This window comes from Myxocyprinus asiaticus, chromosome 21 (assembly GCF_019703515.2).
Source record: "Myxocyprinus asiaticus isolate MX2 ecotype Aquarium Trade chromosome 21, UBuf_Myxa_2, whole genome shotgun sequence".
NCBI lineage: Eukaryota > Metazoa > Chordata > Actinopteri > Cypriniformes > Catostomidae > Myxocyprinus > Myxocyprinus asiaticus.
Genome location: NC_059364.1, coordinates 12,540,382 through 12,560,913, shown reverse-complemented (window position 1 = coordinate 12,560,913; position 20,532 = coordinate 12,540,382). Strand labels below are relative to the sequence as shown.

At 38.4% G+C, this 20,532-nt stretch overlaps 2 protein-coding genes across 2 annotated transcripts; one reads left to right on the top strand and one right to left on the bottom strand.

The window, feature by feature from the left end:
• Nucleotides 1-3,044: 3,044 nt before the first annotated feature.
• On the top strand, nucleotides 3,045-11,360 carry LOC127411670 (protein cornichon homolog 1). Its single transcript, XM_051647383.1, has 5 exons — nucleotides 3,045-3,180; nucleotides 5,224-5,292; nucleotides 8,730-8,842; nucleotides 9,835-9,978; nucleotides 10,078-11,360. Exons 1-5 carry the CDS (start codon nucleotides 3,100-3,102, stop codon nucleotides 10,103-10,105), a joined length of 435 nt encoding a protein of 144 aa, XP_051503343.1. The 5' UTR covers nucleotides 3,045-3,099; the 3' UTR covers nucleotides 10,106-11,360.
• A 1,567-nt stretch (nucleotides 11,361-12,927) lies between these two features.
• LOC127411689 (cyclin-dependent kinase inhibitor 3-like) lies at nucleotides 12,928-19,015 on the bottom strand. The gene is given in 6 exon segments (XM_051647397.1): nucleotides 12,928-14,738; nucleotides 14,824-14,927; nucleotides 15,025-15,056; nucleotides 18,657-18,790; nucleotides 18,792-18,880; nucleotides 18,994-19,015. Coding segments are annotated over 6 exon segments (471 nt in total). The 3' UTR covers nucleotides 12,928-14,648.
• Between the last annotated feature and the right edge of the window lie 1,517 nt (nucleotides 19,016-20,532).

Below are 20,532 nucleotides of genomic sequence, written 5' to 3'. Positions count from 1 at the left end.
AAAGAAAGATGCCCAGGGTCCCTGCTCATCTGCGTGAACGTGCCTTAGGCATGCTGCATGGATACATGAGGACTGCAGATGTGGCCAGGGCAATAAATTGCAATGTCCATCCAGTGAGACGCCTAAGACAGGGCTACAGGGAGACAGGAAGAACAGCTAATCGTCCTCGCAGTGGCAGACCACGTGTAACAACCCTGCGGGACAAGTACAGGATGGCAACAACAACTGTTACACCAGGAACGCACAATCCCTCCATCAGTGCTCAGACTGTCCGCAATAGGCTGATAGAGGCTGGACTGAGGGCTTGTAGGCCTGTTGTAAGGCAGGTCCTTACCAGACATCACCGGCAACAACGTCGCCTATGGGCACAAACCCACCTTTGCTGGACCAGACAGGACTGGCAAAAAGTGCTCTTCACTGACGAGTCACGGTTGTGTCTCACCTGGGGTGATGGTCGGACTCGCGTTTATCATCGAAGGAATGAGCATTACACCGAGGCCTGTACTCTGGAGCGGGATCAATGTGGAGGGTCCGTCATGGTCTGGGGCGGTGTGTCACAGCACAATCGGACTGAGCTTGTTGTCATTGCAGGCAATCTCAGCACTGTGCGTTACAGGGAAGACATGCTCTTCCCTCATGTGGTACCATTCCTGCAGGCTCATCCTGACATGACCCTCCAGCATGACAATGCCACCAGCTATACTGCTCATTCTGTGCCAGTACACACGTCTGTGTGTGTGTAGTGAAATACAATAATTATACTGTAATCGGTGCAGAACGTTTCACTTGCTAGCACACGTGTATTTTTCTTTATAACGGCAATAATTTATATAAATTTATCCTTTAATTCTAGGTTCGCCAAGGACATGTGAGTCTTGAAATGATGTTGACCACTGTTGGTAACAATGACAATCTATAAATAAGTTACTACCATGGTCTATTTGGCCAGAATATCCTGCAGTTATAAAAACTTTAAAATGTTTTACCTTATCAGACAAGCAATCGTTATGTCTAACACTTTTTTTTGGGGGGGGGGGGCTCGATCCGGGTGGCAGAGGACGAATCTCAGTTGTCTCCACGTCTGAGACCATCAATCCGCGCATCTTATCACGTGGCTTGTTGAGCGCGTTACCATGGAGACCTAGTGCATGTGGAGGCTTCACGCTATTCTCCGCAGCATCCACGCACAACTCACCACGCGCCCCACCGAGAGCGAGAACCACATTATAGCGACCACGAGGAGGTTAACCCAACGTGACTCTACCCACCCTAGCAACCGGGCCAACTGATTGCTTAGGAAGCCTGACTGGAGTCACTTAGTACGCCCTGGATTCGAACTTGCGAATCCAGGTGTGGTAGACAGTGTCTTTACTTGCTGAGCTACCCAGGCCCCCCGTTATGTCTAATGTTAACAAACGTTGCCTAACTTTTGTAACGTCATTTATTTCAAAACATTAATGTTTCCAATAAGTCAAAACAACAGCATAAGTTATGGCACTTACCTGCTCAGATGAAATTTTTTTGGATATCCATCTTTTCCTTTCTTTCATTATTTATTTGTCCATTCGCTCTGATAAGATGTCCTGTATCCATGTGTACACTGGTGCCTCGGACCACATTCATCTGCGCAGAGGAGCAGAGCTAAAGCACAACTTCCATCATTCCCAAAACAATGTTCTTCTGCAAGACGCATGCAGTTTTATTTTTTAACCACTAGAGGGCCAAAAGTTACATAGTGTAGCTTTAAAGTCACCATGAAACAGAAGTTATGACCAACTTTATTACTGCATTGTGACGTATTTCCGAGTGAAACGGCTTTTCCAACGTAGGGCGGGGACTTTATTTACGTTTGGACAAGGCTGGAGATGTTGTGCAAATGCAGATGAATGTGAAACAAGTGAGTAGAAGCTAATTCGTCCTTGTTTTGAATCACAATTCACTAAGCATAAAGAATAAAGAACACTTACTCGAGCGGTATATCCAAGAAACCTCCATCTGCAGAAAAATATCAATAAACTCCAACAAGTTTCCGTCCAGCTTCGGCGTCAGCGTTTCTTATTTAGAAGTCATCAATCCTATTCCCTATTCCATACATAGACAATTACTCTCAACTTTGAGAGCTTCAGAAGGCTTAAAGGTGAAAATCAGGGGCAGACTGGCCATCGGGAGAACCGACTTTTCCCGATGGGCTGGCCTCGAAACGGGGCCGAATGGGCCGCGATAAGCTGAAATGGGCCGCTGCGTTATGCAGAACAGGCCACAAAATGGCGCCGCGATATGCAGAAAAGGATAGGGACCCCCCCCCCCAACAACTTTTGGGCCAGTTTCTATGTAAAATCCAGGGCCGATTTCTATTCCCAGTTCGCCCCTGGTGATAATGGTAAGTCAAAACTAATTTTAAGCAAATTTTATTGGAAAATCAGTTTGGAATTGACCCTACAACATGGATTGTGCTCCTTCCGAAGTACCCTGCGAAGGCATGATCAGCGGCAGTTAGAACACAGCCAGACAGGCTAGGGGAGGGAGTATTCTGTTCTAGAAAGCATTTGATTGGACAAAGTTTCTCATGCCATCTGTGACATAAAGACTGTGCCTTGGCCTGTCAAGCTGGAAGAGAGAGAGAGACTGCTGATTTTAAATGCTTATATCTTCTGAAAACGAATTTTGTCAGCATTTAGAAGCACACTAGCATATTGATGACCTTAAAGGGAATAAATATAGACTAAAAGCAGCAAAACTTTAATGGCGACTTTAAGGAACATGTTAAAATAATAAAAAAGGCATGCCATGACCCCTTTAAATTCAAACCCAGTCCTAAAATGATTGCAATGGTTTTCTTGCTTTTGCTATCTTCAATACAGAACATATTCTTTGTAATACAGAAGCTCTGAAATCGTTCTTGGTTATCGAATTGGCTTCGGGATATTTTTTACTTGATGTATCCCCATTGTGTTGTGTCTTGTGATTGAATTTCTCGTTCATCATGACGACTTCTACAATCGCGTTTTTTCGAGCATCTGTGTGACTTTTTTTATCACGTGATGGGCAGCTGTCTCTACGTCCCATCCGTCGGTCTGGATAATTCCACATGAACGAAAAATGGCGTTCACATTCGCGGCCTTTTGTTATATGCTGGCGTTGCTGCTGACGGCGGCCCTTATTTTCTTCGCTATCTGGCACGTAAGTGTTTCGAATAAAAATCTGAACCAAGGCGGTGGGGTTATGAACGCGCAAATGCTCGGCGAGTTGTGACATTAGTTAGAAGGAAGCGGAGCGCGAGACAAACGGGAATGAATGGCACGAGCGCAGGCTGGTGACACCCATGATTATCATTACCGCTGTTCTTTAAACTATTCGAGCACTTATGTGCCTTTAAACGCATTAACTACAGAGTTAACCACATTTAATGAATGGTGGATGTGTAAATTGTGTCACATCCGTTCATATGTTTATTAGATGTAGCTGTTTGTGATTACAGGCGGATGGGGCACGCGCTCTCGTTCGGCTCTCGTGCATGTGTTTACAGATCTCAGAACTGCTGGTTAAAGCAATACACAAACATAATAACAGATGACTGATTAATGACAAAAAAAAAAAAACAAACAAACAAAAAAAATGTGTTTGTCTAACATATGCCATTCCGTCTGGCGTAAATTATTTTTTCGTGTCAGAATTAATAGTGCTCTTCTGTTTGGTCAAATTGGAGTCACATTTAAGTTATTTGTTGACAGAACAGTACCAGTGTTCAGGCTGCTTCATTGCTGCCTGGTGCAATTAACCTGTTTTACATATATATATATATATATATATATATATATATATATATATAAACTGGCGGCCAAAAGTTTGGAATAATGTACAGATTTTGCTGTTTCGGAAGGAAATTGGTACTTTAATTCACCAAAGTGGCATTCAACTGATCACAAAGTATAGTCAGGACATTACTGATGTAAAAAACAGCACCATCACTATTTGAAAAAAGTCATTTTTTGATCCAAGACCTTATCCTTGAGTAATCATGCTAAATTGCTAATTTGGTACTAGAAAATCACTTGTATCAAACACAGTTGAAAGCTATTTGGTTCGTTAAATGAAGCTTAACATTGTCTTTATGTTTGTTTTTGAGTTGCCACAGTGTGCAATAGACTGGCATGTCTTAAGGTCAATATTAGGTCAAAAATGGGAAAAAAAGAAACAGCTTTCTCTAGAAACTCTTCAGTCAATCATTGTTTTGAGGAATGAAGGCTATACAATGCTTGAGATTGTCAAAAAAACTGAAGATTTCATACAAAGGTGTACACTACAGTCTTCAAAGACAAAGGACAACTGGCTCTAACAAGGACAGAAAGAGATGTGGAAGGCCAGATGTACAGCTAAACAAGAGGATAAGTACATCAGAGTCTCTAGTTTGAGAAATAGATGCCTCACATGTCCTCAGCTGACAGCTTCATTGAATTCTACCTGCTCATCACGAGTTTCATGTACAACAGTAAAGGGAAGACTCAGGGGTGCAGGCCTTATGGGAAGAATTGCAAAGAAAAAGCCACTTTTGAAACAGAAAAACAAAAAGAAAAGGTTAGAGTGGGCAAAGAAACACAGACATTGGACAACAGATAATTGGAAAAGAGTGTTATGGATCTTAACCCCATTGAGCTTTTCTGGGATCAGCTAGACTGTAAGGTGCATGAGAAGTGCCCGACAAGACAGCCACATCTATGGCAAGTGCTACAGGAAGCGTGGGGTGAAATGTCACCTGAGTATCTGGACAAACTGACAGCTAGAATGCCAAGGATCTGCAAAGCCGTCATTGCTGCATGTGGAGGATTTTTTCATGAGAACTCTTTGAAGTAGTTTAAGAAGTTCTGAACATTTTTCAAATTGTAATAGTAATTTTTCACGTTATTAATATCCTGACTATACATTGTGATCAGTTGAATGCCACTTTGGTGAATAAAAGTACCAATTTCTTTCCATAAGAGCAAAATCTGTACATGATTCCAAACTTTTGGCTGCCAGTGTATATATATTTTCAGTGTAGACTAGAGCCTATAACCTATTGCTCCCTTGACACAAACAATTACAATTTGAACCAAATATGCATTTGCAAATGCATTTAGAGTCTGTTTTCCTTCTAGAGTCGTGTGGAAACTGAACTTTGGTAATGTAGAAAGTGACGTTTGTACTTTATGCCTTGATCATGAACTATTCCCCCATGTTTTTCAGATAATCGCTTTCGATGAGCTGAAGACTGATTATAAGAATCCTATAGACCAATGTAACACGTTAAACCCGGTGAGTGAGAGTGTGTGATAAAGGGCGATTGCATGCACTCCTGTTTCCTCTCTTCTATCACAACACTGTTCTGCTAATCTATTTAATCATCTGCAGTGAATGTTGCTTTCCAACACTAACACTAACTTCTTTCGTTCAATTTTCTGATTTGCATCTGTCTGTTTTATTTATTTCATTTTTTCCTCTGATTGGCTCAAAGACAATTGACAGGGTGAAAAAAATTAAAAGGGTCAGGCTTGCTCTGAAGGTTGGTACCAGAATTCAGCTTAAGATCAGTAACAATTTCTGTGTGCACGAGCGGAGTGTTTACAAATGTCTTTTCAGTTAACTAACATATCAATGTACAAACTGACAGTTGAACCAAATAGGGAGACGTACGGTAAAGTTGAAGTAGTTTTTGAGTCACTAAACTTTCCTGATAGGTTTCCTGAACACCGATGTCTGACATTGCAAACAGATCATCCAGCCCAAAACTCATACCATGGTTAAAGGGATAGTTCACCCAAAAATGAAAATTCTCTCATCATTTATTCACTTAATTGCCATCCCAGATGTTTGACTTTCTTCTGCAGAACACAAAGATTTTTAGAAGAATATTTCAGCTCTGTTGGTTCAGATCATGCAAGTGAATGGTGACTAGAACTTTGAAGCTCCAAAAATCACAAAGGCAGCATGAAAGTAATCCATATGACTCCAGTGGTTTAATCCATGTCTTCTGGAGTGGTGCAATCCATTTGGGTGAAATGATCAATATTTCAATCCTTTTTTTACTATAAATCTCCACTTTTATATTAAAGATTTATATTAAAAAAGGACTTAAATATTGATCTGTTTCTCACCTACACTTATCATATCACTTCTGAAGACATGGATTAAACTGCTGGAGTCATATGAATTACTTTAATGCTGCCTTTATGTGATTTTTGGAGCTTCAAACGTCTGGTCACCATTCACTTGCATTGTATGAACCTACAGAGCTGAAATATTCTTCTAAACTCTGTGTTCTGCAGAAGAAAGTAAGACATATACATCTGGGATGACATGAGGGTAAGTATTTTTGTGTGAACTATACCTTTAAGCCAGTATTTCTGTGTCAGCCTGTTATCAAAAGGTGACTTTCTAGCAAACAGTGCTAGCATTTAAAAAACATTGATTACCACAGTACAGTTTTCCATATTTCCCTTAAGTTTGACTGGTTTAGTCTGATAGCGTGGGATTGGGGGGAGATGCAGATTTAATTCGCACAGGTGTAGGCCTATGTTTATGTAGGAAAGACAATTGTCTACAGGTAAATGTGTTAACTGAAAAGACTTGCAAATGCTCAGAATATGCATGTCGTTCTGTTCCCCCTCTGCTCTTTACCCAGAGCGACCAACTCCATTGATGGTAACGCCTCTTTTAGAGTGTTCTAAACTTGGCACAGCTGTAGAACAATAACACCATTAGGAACATATAAGGGAAAGCTGTCATTATTTCATAAGTGCACTTGTGAGATGGATGAGATTAATGAAGGGAGAGACTGTTGGGGTGGGAAAGAGGATCGGGCGTAGTGGTGCACATAATCTAGACTTGTAATCCTGAAGTATTAGCCTATCAGGATCATTAATCACTCTCAGAAAAATATGTTATTAGACCATTTTACCTTTTTTTTTTTTTTTTTTGTTTGTTTGTTTGTTTTTCTTGTTTTTTTTTTGATAATGGCTCTCCAGTTTGAATTTTTATTTAATACTTAATGTGTTTGTGTTGGGCAAAAGCAGAATCCTCACACCTCAAAACACACATTCTCTCTCTCTCTCTTTCTCTCTGTCTGCATGGCCTAATGTGGTGTCGTCATTTGTCGGTAATGATCAGGCATGGCAGGGGCAGCCTGGAGTCCTTGTAACTGCTCTCTCCCTCAGCATGGCTGCTATTTAAACTCTGCCTTGCATTGTATCCCTATAAAAACACAATCCCTATACCTACCACTCCTATAACCTTTTCTGTTGGCCGGGGGGTGGGGGGTTGTTGGTCGTTAATGTGAACTCTACAGTTTTTTTGTAGTTATTTGCTAATGACCAGATGTTCTATTTCCCTGTCAAGAGAAACCCAGCACTCTATATTTAAAAGGTTAGTTCACCCCAAAATGAAAATTCTCTCATCATTACCTCACCCTCATACCATCCCAGATGTGTATGGCTTGCTTTCTTCTGCAGAACGCAAATGAAGATTTTTAGAATAATATCTCTGCTCTGTAGGTCCATACAATGCAAGTGAGTGGTGGCCAGTCCTTCTGAAGCTTCAAAAAGTAGATGAAGTCAGCTTAACAGTAAACCGTAAGACTACAGAGGTTAAATCTATGTCTTTAGAAGTGATCCAGTTGGTTTTGGGTGAGAACGGACCAAAATGACCATAAATCATGACATTAGCAGTCTCACTGGCAATCATGATTTCAAGCTCGATTACACTTCCTAGCACCATCTAGTGCTCTGCACATGCATCAAGCACTAGGAAGTGTAATCTAGTTTAAACTCATGATCGTGCCTAGAAACTGCAGTGACTAGATGTACAGTGAAAAAGGAGTTCTGTTTTCACCCAGAATCCATTAGATCTCTTCAGAAGATGTGGATTAAACCACTGGAGTCTTGTGGATTACTTTTATGATGACTTTGTTCTTTTTGGAGCTTCAAAGTTCTGGCCACCATTCACTTGCATTGTATGGACCTACAGAGCTGATATATTCTTATAAAAATCTTTGTGTTCTGCAGATGAAAGTCATACACATCTGGGATGACATGGTGAGTAAATGATGAGAGAATTTTCATTTTAGGGTGAACTATCCCTTTAACTAAATCTAAAAACTAAACAGGGTTCATTGAGTTATTTAAAACACTCGCCAAATTTAGGTTATGACCGTTGCATGATTTGAGAGGCTATAGTGTAGGCAGAGAAGATTTGCAAGAGAGATCGTGTTGATTGGTTTGATTATTAAATGTAACATGATGTCTAAGTTCTTGAATGAATCCGAGAGGATCCCTGAGGTCAAAGATCAATTTTACATGAGTCACAGAAAACTGAAATAAGATGCACAAAAGGTGCTATTATTGCACAAGCTTTTATTGTACAATCTATGCTCAGTAATTTAAGGTCACTTCTATGAGACTTCAGTTTTCAATATCTGGACACACAAAATCTAGACTTATTGTCTTTGTTTTAAGACTATTTTCAGTCATTCAGTTTGATACCAATGAGCTATTTCAGAAGTGTGGAGGGGTTTAGATATCTATTTAGCATCTAGTAGTGCTGATGGAATAGGAGTATTCTAATGGTTCTTTCCCCTGATTGGCTGGACTTGGCATTCATTCCTAGTGTTCACATAATTCAGGTGCAATAGAAAACTGTCTATAAGATAAATGTTGTGTGTGTCTGTCCTCTGACCCTGTATTGTGTGGTTTCCTCAGCTGGTGTTACCGGAGTACCTCATCCATGTGTTCTTCTGTGTGATGTTCCTGTGCGCCGCAGAGTGGCTGACACTTGGACTCAACATGCCTCTGCTGGCCTATCATGTCTGGAGGTGGGTGTGGCCTCCAGCCCCAAAAAGGGCTGGGCTTTACATTATAGTTTTGTGTTAGTCTTACTGGCAATATGAAATAAGGCATCATTTAAATTGAGATGATTTTTATGCACTTTTAGTAATTTTTCCAAACTTTTGAGCATAAAGGCATTAAGACAGATGTGTATTGTCTTTGATAATTAAACCACAAGTCTCCATGTGGCATTTTCATGTATTTTACATATACATTGAACATGATTAAATATCATTCTTAAACCTTACCCTTTTATTAATTTAGTGAAAAATGGTATAGAAACCATGTCTTGATTATTTTGGCTACAATGGCTGTTTGTGTTGTGGTTCCTCTGATTGAAAAAATAAATTAACAATATTTATTAATAAAAATAGAATTTAAAAAAACATTTGCACCCACCCGGAGCTTAAGGCATTAGGGTAATGCACATATATAACTGAGTCTCCATAAAGGCGATCTGTAAATTTTTGTCATTTCACATGTATGACTATTCAGAAATAGTGGTAAAAGTTGGCTTTTTATAAAATGCGCTCTGTCGGCGTTCAGAGACTTAACGCATATACACACATACTGGTCTGATAAGCTTCAGGTACCATTCCGCATTTTTTCCACCATAAAAGATCCTCATCCATTGGTTTGCATGACTCCAACAACAACAACCAAATACCAATAGAGTATAATTCAATAAGAATCTAAATATTACAAGTATTGCCGCATATTGCAAGATTTTGTGAGAGATTCTGCTCACTGCAGGCAAATGCAGAAATGAATATTAATTTGTGATCTTCGAGTAGCGTTTTCAATATTCGACTAGTTAGTGCAGAACGATTAGTCGATTACTCTTGCACATCCCTAAGATGAAACACCTCAGCAGATACATTGAACTAGTTTTTAAAGTTAATAAGTGATTAGTCTCCTTTGCGTTTGGGGAATGTCTTGCTCAAAGTTCAATAGCAAGTGTGTTTGTGTGTGTATGCAGGTATATGAGTCGCCCTGTGATGAGTGGACCTGGATTGTATGACCCCACCACGATAATGAACGCAGATATTCTGGCATACTGTCAGAAGGAGGGCTGGTGCAAACTCGCATTCTACCTCCTTTCGTTCTTCTACTACCTTTATGGGTATGTACAGTTTCTTTATCTGTCATGCGTGTCTTTTTTTTTTTCCTCTGATTTTCTTTGGCTATAAAGTGTTTAATCTTTCGGTTTTTTTATTTGTAGGATGATCTACGTTTTGGTGAGCTCTTAAAACTGGATGCTGCTGCTTTGGAAGTGTGTATGAAGAAGTTTGAAGCTCTGATTTCAATTCCCAAATGGAGCTGAATTTGGACTCGGCCATCTCTCTCAGTTCTGGCCGGCTGTTTCAAATGGACATTTGACTTTATTTAATCTGCATCAGCCAAGAGCGATTCAGGATGCAAGCAGCCTGCACAACTCTAGAATCACACTTATTCACAAAAACAACTAGCAACTCTGTTTAGACATACACTATATGCACGTCAAGTCACTTTACACACTGAAAGCATCCATAGATGAGATGAATCTGTTGACACTGACTGGATCGTGTCCAAAGTGGAGACCTAAGGGCTTAATATGAAAAAGCTGATAGATGTGTTCAAAGATTTTACTCCCCATCTTTGTCTTCAAACTGTGGGACAAAATAAAGATCTTGATGGTAGCATTTTTACAGACGTCACAGACTTATTTTATCTATAATATATTACTGCCTTGTAGCTCAGTCAGTTCTTTCATTTGTTCTTCAGAGTTGTGTGCTGCTTTGGTGGTACATGATCTTGTCAGTCTATATTTCTACCTTATATTGATGGTTGTTATCAGATGACTGGTCCATTTAACTTTCCATTTCAATGTTACAACCATTAATTACAGGCTTTCTTGTATCAAATGAGAACTGATGCTTTCAATGTGTAGAAGGCTTTACTGCGCACAGCCTGGAAATACTCAATCTTACTGCTTTTAAATTTATTTTTTTTGTGTGCATTTTGTATTTCTAAGAGGAATTGTTTTGTTTACTTCAGTTGTTATTGTGTGTTTTGTGAGATATAGAAGAGATGAGTGGATGCTATTTTCTGTTGAATATTTAGGTTTGATGTTGGCATTGATCTGTGTGCCAAGATACCATTTTTTTGTAATCCGTTAATAATCATGGACAGATAAATGGCTTTAAGCATGATGTGTTTCTGGTAGAATTTGAATCCGGTGTTTTACCTGCATTCAGAGCAGAGCTGTCTGTAAGACAGTGACACTAAAAGACAGTACTGTTTTCATAATCACCAAACTGGGCCACCAAGGTGACATTCATTAATTTCACATTTGATTTTCCCCATAATGTTTTAGTATTTTTCCTGCTTTATATCCTCTGTGTGTGTGATTCCAGCCTGATATGTGCATTTGAATGTTATAAAGTATTTGTCAGAACTGTAGTAAAATGTAATTTTGGCTTGTAATATTGCTTTAAAATTCCCAATAAAGTCTTCATAGACGAATCTCTTCTGACAATTGTTCATGGCCCATGTTGCAAAGTAAATATACTGATCATTCACTTTCTAGTGATGGGCAACCCCCATTGTCTACCATAACCTAAAATATGGATAGCTTTTTGCTGTTTACACAGTCTAGTGCCATCACAGAGACCGGTGAGATATCTCAGGTCACTTATTTCAGTGATATCTTTCAGGTAGAAGGAATATTTTCTGCATACCATTCCATAAAAAAATCACTTCCAGCACATTTAAAGGTATGGAACACAAAAGGACATATTAGGCAAAATGCTAACCAACCTCACCATTTGCTTTAACCCTCCTATCCTTTTGCATTCACGGTGGAATTCGAGCTTATAAATCATTAATAACCTGGTGGTTTAAATCTAAAGCTATATTTTAAGTCAAAAATAGGTTCTTATAGGTTTATATATGTAAAATAATTGATATTTTTTGGCATGCTAACTGACAAATATAAAAGTTAATAATATGCCCTTTTTTAAATAAAATGTAGAAATTCTTTGACATTGCAAAATAATGGGTACAACAGGCAAAAGGCCCAACTTAAGGAAAATTACCTTTTTTTCTGGTCGCAAAGTGTCTCAAGATTTTAGAAATACATTTATTACTGAATATTGATGGAGCAACATAATTTGAGTGAAAAGAAATAACAGAAGGTTGTTTTGAATACAATTAGTTTTTTAAAAAAAGGTGCAGAGGGAGCCTTTTACCACACACTTGGGGTAAAAGGCCCCTAGGGGGGTTTATAGTGATATAGTGTACATACTAAGGCAAATGTTATAGTGCACAATTTGTTAACTTATGCAAATATTTTTGAGACAGCAAGATGTTTTTTGTTTGTTTGTTTGTTTTTTACAAATTAAGATAATGCTTACTCAAAATAACCATTTCAGAAAAAAAGGTGCATAATTTCTTGTTCATTTCAAACACATCTGACATTTCATTACATCTTATGTATTCTATAAACAAATTAATCTTCATTGTTATTGGATCAGTTAATGTAAGCCAACTTTCAACATTCTTCATAATAAATCTATTCAACCCACTTTAAAAAAAACCCAATGAGTTTAATTGTGGCCTTTAGCCCCTGCAACAGGGGGGCTTTTTACACCAAATGCTATCCTTTCACTTATTCGACAGTTATTGAATTTATTTTTTTTATATAATCACCTTGAACACAATTGAAAATGACAAATAAGTATTTTATCTAAAAATGTGATAATTTCCAGGATATTCTTTAGCTACATAAATTTGCAACATTTAAAAAAATATTAAATATTAGATCAAATTGCCTCAAAATCAGCCTTTTAAACACTACACACAATAATCTCATGGAAGAGGACAAATTTGCAGATCATAGAGACAAACAGGTGTTAAGCAAAGTACAGAGGTAGTTTTTTATGCTTTTTAGTGTTTTGGGATAAAATAAAATCAAAGGAGCCTTTTGCCTCGTTGTACCCTACAATAACTAAAGCAAAACCAGTGTGATCAGAATCAGCTTTATTGCCAAGTATGCTTACACATACAAGGAATATGTCTTGGTTACAGGAGCTTCCAGTGTACAACAATACAAAACAGCAACAAGACAGATAATAATAAAAAATAAAATAATTAAAAATTGAATATATATATATATATATATAGATATATATATATATAAAGTTGTGCTCAAAAGTTTGCATACCCTTGAAGAATTGGTAATATATGTACCATTTTTAAAGAAAACATGAGTGAGCAGGCAAAACACATTTCTTTTATTTCTTATGGGATTCATATTCAACTGTAGGTTATAACAGAATGGCACAATCATAAAACAAAACATGGCAACAAAGAAAATGAAATGACCCCTGTTCAAAAGTCTGCATACCCTTAGTTCTTAATACTGTGTATTGCCCCTTTTAGCATCAATGACAACATGCAGTCTTTTGTAATAGTTGTCTATGAGGCCCCAAATTCTTGCAGGTGGTATAGCTGCCCATTCGTCTTGGCAAAATGCCTCCAGGTCATGCAAAGTCTTTGGTCGTATTGCATGAACCACACGTTTGAGATCTCCCCAGAGTGGCTTGATGATATTAAGGTCAAGAGATTGTGATGGCCACTCCAGAACCTTCACCTTTTTCTGCTGTAACCACTGGAGGGTGAACTCAACTTGGCCTTGTGCTTAGGGTCATTGTTGTGCTGGAAAGTCTAAGAGCGTCCCATGTGCAGCTTTTGTGCAGAAGAATGCAAATTGTCTGCCAGTATTTTCTGATAACATTCTGCATTCATCTTGCCATCAATTTTCACAAGATTCCCCGTGCCTTTAGAGCTCACACACCCCCAAAACATCAGTGAGCCACCACCATGCTTCACAGTGGGGATGGTATTCTTTTCACTATAGGCCTTGTTGACCCCTCTCCAAACATAGTGCTTATGGTTTTGACCATAAAGCTCTATTTTGGTCTTGTCACTCAAAATTACAGTGTGCCAGAAGCTGTGAGGCGTGTCAAGGTGATGTCAGGCATATTGTAACCGGGCTTTTTTGTGGCATTGGCGCAGTAAAGGCTTCTTTCTGGTAACTCGGGCATGCAGCTAATTTTTGTTCAAGTATCGTCGTATTGTGCTCCTCTGCTCTTTTTCCAGAGCAGCCTGTATTTCTCCTGAGGTTACCTGTGAGTTTTTCTTTGTATCCCGAGCAATTCTTCTGGCAGTTGTGGCTGAAATCTTTCTTGGTCTACCTGACCTTGGCTTGGTATCAAGAGATCCCTGAATTTTCCACTTTTTAATAAGTGATTGAACAGTACTGACTGGCATTTTCAAGGCTTTGGATATCTTTTTATATCCTTTTCCATCTTTATATATTTCCATTACCACGCATCCACGTGAGAGCTAACAAACTCATTGACTATTTATACACAGACACTAATTGCAATTTAAAAAGCCACAGGTGTGGGAAATTAACCTTTAATTGCCATTTAAACCTGTGTATGTCACCTTGTGTGTCTGTAACAAGGCCAAACATTCAAGGGTATGTAAACTTCTGATCAGGGCCATTTGGGTGATTTCTGTTATCATTATGATTTAAAAAGGAGCCAGTTCTTTAACTGCAAAGTTAAAGCTATATATTAAGCTTAATATTATTAGATCAACTTATACAAATACAGAATTTTTAAAGTGCCATTAGAAAAGAACAAATGCATTCATGATCAAAGTACAAAAACACCAGCAGAGCAAAGCCACCAATCAACATACAGTAATTTATCCTGCTTTCACATCATCTGGATGTATTGTGCATCATATGGACAATAATCTCTCTGAAAAACACTCTTTGGTTTCTTGAAAGGCTTCAACCTTTTCCCGAAACTCATGAAGGAAGTTGTAATGCTGAAGATGATGAAAAAAATATTAACACAGAGATACAGAGTTTGGGGAAGTGATGTGTTTAGGGTTTTTGGATGTTGCCTCGCACCTTGGCGGTCTGAATGGCTCCACCCTCTCTCAGCTCCCTCAGGATTTCAAGAGCTTTACTGGGTGTCATTGAGACAGAGAGCTGCAGCAGCAAACATGCAGCAACTGTGACAATGAGACACAAAATTAACTCCTAAACACATACAAGGGGCTCCTAACTTTAATCACGACATTGCGCTCTGTTTGAGTGTTTGATACTTACTTAATCCGGACCATCTAAGGCCTCCATAACAACTTTGGATGAAAAGATTCAACACAATTAGAATGCAAAAGAGCCATTATAATGGGCACATGATCCAAATTATGAGCAACTCAATTTCTTATTATTATACAGAATAACATACTGAAATAATATATATACAATATTCTAAAGTGAGAAAATAAATATTTTCCTTAAAGGAATATACCGGGTCCAATACTCAAGTTAAGCTTAATCGACAGCATGTGGCAAATGTCAATTACCACAAAAAAAAATAATAATAATTCGACTCATCCCTCTTTTTCTTAAAAAAGAAAAAAAGAAAAAAAAAAAGAAAAAATAAATCGAGGTTACAGTGAGGCACTTACAATGGAAAAGAATGGGGCCAATTTTTGGAGAGTTTAAATGCAGAAATGTGAAGCTTATAATTTAAAAAGCACTTTTACATTTTTGTTTTTTAAGCACCAAAAGCACAGAAAGGCAGGATAAAGTAATCCATATGACTCCAGTGGTTTAATCCATGTCTTCAGAATTGGCTATTCAGGGAAAGACAGTCACATTTTGAGTTGGGGGACAAAGCAGGGAAGCTTTTGGCTAGATACACTACCGGTCAAAAGTTTTGAAACACTTACTCATTCTTTATTTTTTTCACATTTTAGAATAATAGTAAAGTCATCAAAACTATGGAATAACATGAATGGAACTATGGGAATTATGTTGTGACTAAACAAAATCCAAAATAAATCAAAACTGTGTTATATTTTAGCATCTTCAAAGTAGTCACCCTTTGCCTAGAATTTGCAGACATGTACTCTTGACATTTTCTCAACCAACTTCTTGAGGTATCACCCTGGGATGCTTTTTAAACAGTATTGAAGGAGTTCCCATCTATGCTGGGCACTTATTGGCTGCTTTTCTTTATTATTTGGTCCAAGTCATCAATTTCAAAAACTTTTTTTTTGTAATTAAATTTTAATTTTATTATGAAATAAATTAATATGGTGGCACAATTATATTTTTGTCTACAAAACTAATTTAAAATATTTAAGCATACGAACTTCGGATCAAAAGATTTTTAAGATCATGAGAAACATTTCAGTCAAGTGTTTCAAAACTTTTGACCGATAGTGTATATAAAGCAGAAAGAGTCTTTTTCTACCATTCCCTCAGTGAAATCTGCTGGTGGTGGAATTTTTACCTCGGCCATTGATATTAATAATGCCTTTAAAGAGTTCTATCTTGATCTTTATAGTTCCACGTCTTCATCTGCTGATGAAGATATTAGAAATTTTGTGGAATCATTAGATCTCCCTAAACAGACGACTGAGCAAAAAAATTATCTTGATTCTGAGATAACCTTGGAGGAGCTTGACGAGGTAATTAAGGCCTTGCCTACAGGCAAGTCCCCGGGGCCAGATGGATTTGCCGCTGAATTTTATAGTTCTTATGCTACAGAATTAGCTCCACTTTTACTAGAAGTTTATATGGAATCATTAAAGAACGGAAAACTTCCTCCAACCATGACACAAGCCCGGATCAGTCTGATTCTTAAAAAGGACAAAGATCCAAGCGAGTGTAAGAGTTACCGTCCAATTTCCCTGATCCAGCTAGATGTTAAAATATTGTCAAAAATTGTGGCTAACCGATTAAGTTAAGACATCTCTTATACATATAGATCAAGTGGGGTTTATTTGGGGCCACGGCTCTTCTGATAACATTAGGCGTCTCATCAATATCATGTGGTCAGTGGCGAATGATCAGACTCCGGTCGCTGCCATCTCACTTGACACCGAAAAGGCATTTGATATGGGAGAATGGGATTATCTTTTTAAGATTTTGGAAATGTATGGGTATGGGAGTACATTTATTGGATGGATTAAGTTGCTTTATAGACACCCGTTAGCGGCGGTAGAAACAAACTCTGGATTGGGGCACCCGGCAGGGTTGCCCTCTTTCCCCATTATTGTTCTGTCTTGCCCTGGAACCATTAACAGCCGCAATAAGAAAGGAGGAGGATTTTCCAGGTGTTGTGGCGGGAGGTATGGCGCATAAGCTTTTGCTTTACGCAGATGATATTTTATTATTCATCTCCGACCCTACTAGATCTATGCCTTGACTCCACAGAATTATTAATTCTTTTTATAAGTTCTCAGGATACAGAGTCAGCTGGTCTAAATCCAAAGCTTTGGCTCCGACAGCCTACTGTCCAGTAATGGCTTTTCAGCCAGGTGCCTTCCAGTGGCCTAAACAGGGCATTAAGTATTTGGGTTCTTTATTCCCAGCAAATTTGAGTGATTTAGTTGGAGTTAATTTAGTGATTACTGCCTTTGGAAAAGGTCATGAGGTATCAGTGTATTATTCCCTGTTAATTCAGAGTTTGGGTGATGGAGCTTCAACTTCTATCAAGAGATGATGGGAGAAAGATTTAAACTTGGTATTGGAGAAGGGAGTGTGGGCTAGGATTCTAAAAAACGTCAAGTCTGTATCTAGAGATGCAAGGGTGCGTCTGATGCAATTTAAGATTTAACATCGATTCTATTGGACCCCCTCTAGATTATATAGACTTGGTCTCAAAGACACACCCACCTGCTGGCGATGCCAATCAGAAGACGGGGACACAACCCATGTTTTTTGGTGGTGTGTTAAGATTCAAGATTTTTGGTTGAGGTTTCAGAATTTTATTTGTGATGTGTTGGGTGCTCGGGTTTCATTTTGCCCCAGGCTCTGTGTTCTAGATGATGGGACGGTTATTGATGTAGGGGATGGGTGCATGAAGTGTGGGGTCCTGGCTGGTGTCATGATTGGAAGGCAGGTCACCCTTAGGGGATGGAAGTCAGCTGGAGTGCCCTCGTTTCTGGAGTGGTGCACGGAATTGTGCAGGGTGGCGGCTTTTGAGGGGATGGTATGTAGAAGGCTGGACAACATGGGATTATTTAATAAAAAATGGGGTAGATATTTGGATTTTTTGGAGGGCTCTTGGGGGGAGACAGTGGAGGGACACGGGCAATGTTGAATGTGTGTGTGCGTTCTTATTGTTTTTTTGTTTTTTTTTTTGGTTTCTGAATACTTTCTGTTGATTTATTGTTTATTTGTGTGTCATTGATGGTTTGCCATCGGGCCACTGGGGTGTGTGTTTGTGTCGGATGGGGAAGGGTTTAGGTTCATGTAGTTTGATTCCATGTTTCCTGTTATGTTTGTTTGATCTGTTATTGGAATCAATAATAATAAATTTTTTTTTTAAATCCATGTCTTCAGAAGTAATATGATAGGTGTGGGTGATCAATATTTAAGTCCATTTTCACATTCTTTTTGGCGAATTGCATTCTTTGTGCATATCGCCACCTACTGGGCAGTGGAGAGAATTTATAGTAAAAAAGGACTTAAATATTGATAATAGGTGTGGGTTTCTCACCCACACCTATTATATTAGTCTATATAGTCTTATGGATTACTTTTATGTTTCCTTTATGTGCTTTTTTGGAGCTACATAATTTTGGTATCAATTCACTTGCACTATAAGGACCTACAGAGCTGAAATATGTGTGACCACACTTATTTACTGGCAAAGAAAGAATATTACAGAGCACACTGAGTCTAGCTAATACCTAAATGGAGTAACTGAACGTGTCACTCACTGAATGACAGTCTTGCGTTGATTGTGCAGACAGTGCTGCAATTCCTCTAGTATGCAGCAGCACTGAGAAAGCTCTGGAGCGCCCCCATCTGAGAAAGGGAGGTGATGCACTCTGAGCCCACGCTGAGAATAAACCATCTAAAAGACATGGCACCATTTAGAGCACCAGCTCTCCTCTGGTATAGAATACAAACACATCCTCCACACCCTGATCACACAACTCAGCTACACACATACAAACACCAGATATTAAACACTATCCTAGAGTTATCTTTGAGGAGCATGTACACAATTTATATTTAATTCACAAATGTATAGTGCAAGAGTGAGGTTCCCACATACTTCAGACCAGTGGTACATTGGACATCAAGTTGTGACCCAGCGGAGTACAAATATTATTGTTATTATTTTTTTTTAAAGTAAACAAATACTTCTCTAAGACCAAAGATGGTTTCATGCTGTTAGCAGCCAATAATTCACTGCTCAAAATAAATTGTGGACAACACAAACCATGTCTATCCTCACTGTAAGTAAACTTATTTTTAACATAGTCAAGGCTTTAATTTATTTCAAGAACAACAGATATGGGAAAGATTTTTCCTTCCCTTTTAAAAACTGATTAACATGTTTATTTTGCTGTCCTAGTGATGCACGATTAAAGGAATATTTTGGTTCCAATACAAGTTAAACTCAATCAGCAGCATTTGTGGTTGATTACTGTGATTAATGTTGATTACCACAAACAATAACTTCGACTGGTCCTTCCTTTTCTTAAAAAAAAAAAAAGCAAAACTCTAGGTTACAGCGAGGCACTTGCAATGGAAGTGAATAGGGCCAATTTTTGAAGTGTTTAAAAGCAGAAATGTGAAGCTAATAATTTTATAAAAGAACTTACGTTAATTCTTCGGTTAAAACTTGTGTATTATTTGAGCTGTAAAGTTGTTTAAATAGTTGTTTTTACAGTCTTTAGGTTTTTAGGGTTTGCGGCATCACGTCATCATGACAGTGAAGTTGTAAAATAGGATTTCACTTTACACAGAAAAAGTTAGTAAGCGATTTTATCTCACTAAAATCATGTTAACAAGCATATTGTTTGCGTCTTGTGGCTATACTTTTGAAACATTTTTACGTATTTTAACGTTTACGGATTGGCCCTATTCACTTCCATTGTAAATTCCTCACTGTAACCCATATTATTGCTTTTTTCAGAGAATTAACATTATGCCACAAAAGCTGTCGATTGAGCTTAATCTGTATTGAACCCAGAATATTCCTTTAAAAGGTATGTTGCATTTTAGCATTGTTTTTCACTGCTCTCCACGACCCTATCAGAACAGACCTGGATGAGAACCACTGCTTTAGATCAATACCATATGTGTTTGTGAGTTAGAATGAGCATAGAGATTCTCTCATAAATGGAACGAACACATAGAGAGGCGTTACTCGTTCATTCACTCACTTTACCTGGTAAAGAACAGATGCCAAGAGACTGGGAATGCTCAACCAAGGATAGAGACTACCTTCAAAAATACACAAGCACACTCTCAATATGCGTTTATTTCTCTAGCTGTTGAGTATGGGTGTGTATGTGCTGCTTACCATCTGGAGAGGTGTGGCTTCCTCCTAGCCAAAATCCTCTTCATCAGATGAATCAAAACCACTTGTCCTCATTCTCTCAGTCTGCAATACACACAAACAAGTTTGTAATGACACCATGGCCCTCAGTCGAGCCTGGACACAAGCATAAGAGAGGGTTGAAATCCTGATATTCAGACAGCAGATTGCTCTGATAGCTTAATTTATCAAGGGAAAAAAGAACTGAGAAATTCAGAAGTCAGTTCAAATTAATTGCAAAAATTACTGTTTAATTGCCCTAA

Excerpts from the sequence above, each read along its gene's own strand:
- LOC127411670 (XM_051647383.1), top strand. The coding sequence starts at position 3,100 with ATGGCGTTCACATTCGCGGCCTTTTGTTATATGCTGGCGTTGCTGCTG. Across the intron at positions 3,181-5,223 it reads TTTTCTTCGCTATCTGGCAC|ATAATCGCTTTCGATGAGCT; the intron begins GTAAGTGTTTCG and ends CATGTTTTTCAG. Across the intron at positions 9,979-10,077 it reads TTCTTCTACTACCTTTATGG|GATGATCTACGTTTTGGTGA; the intron begins GTATGTACAGTT and ends TTTTATTTGTAG.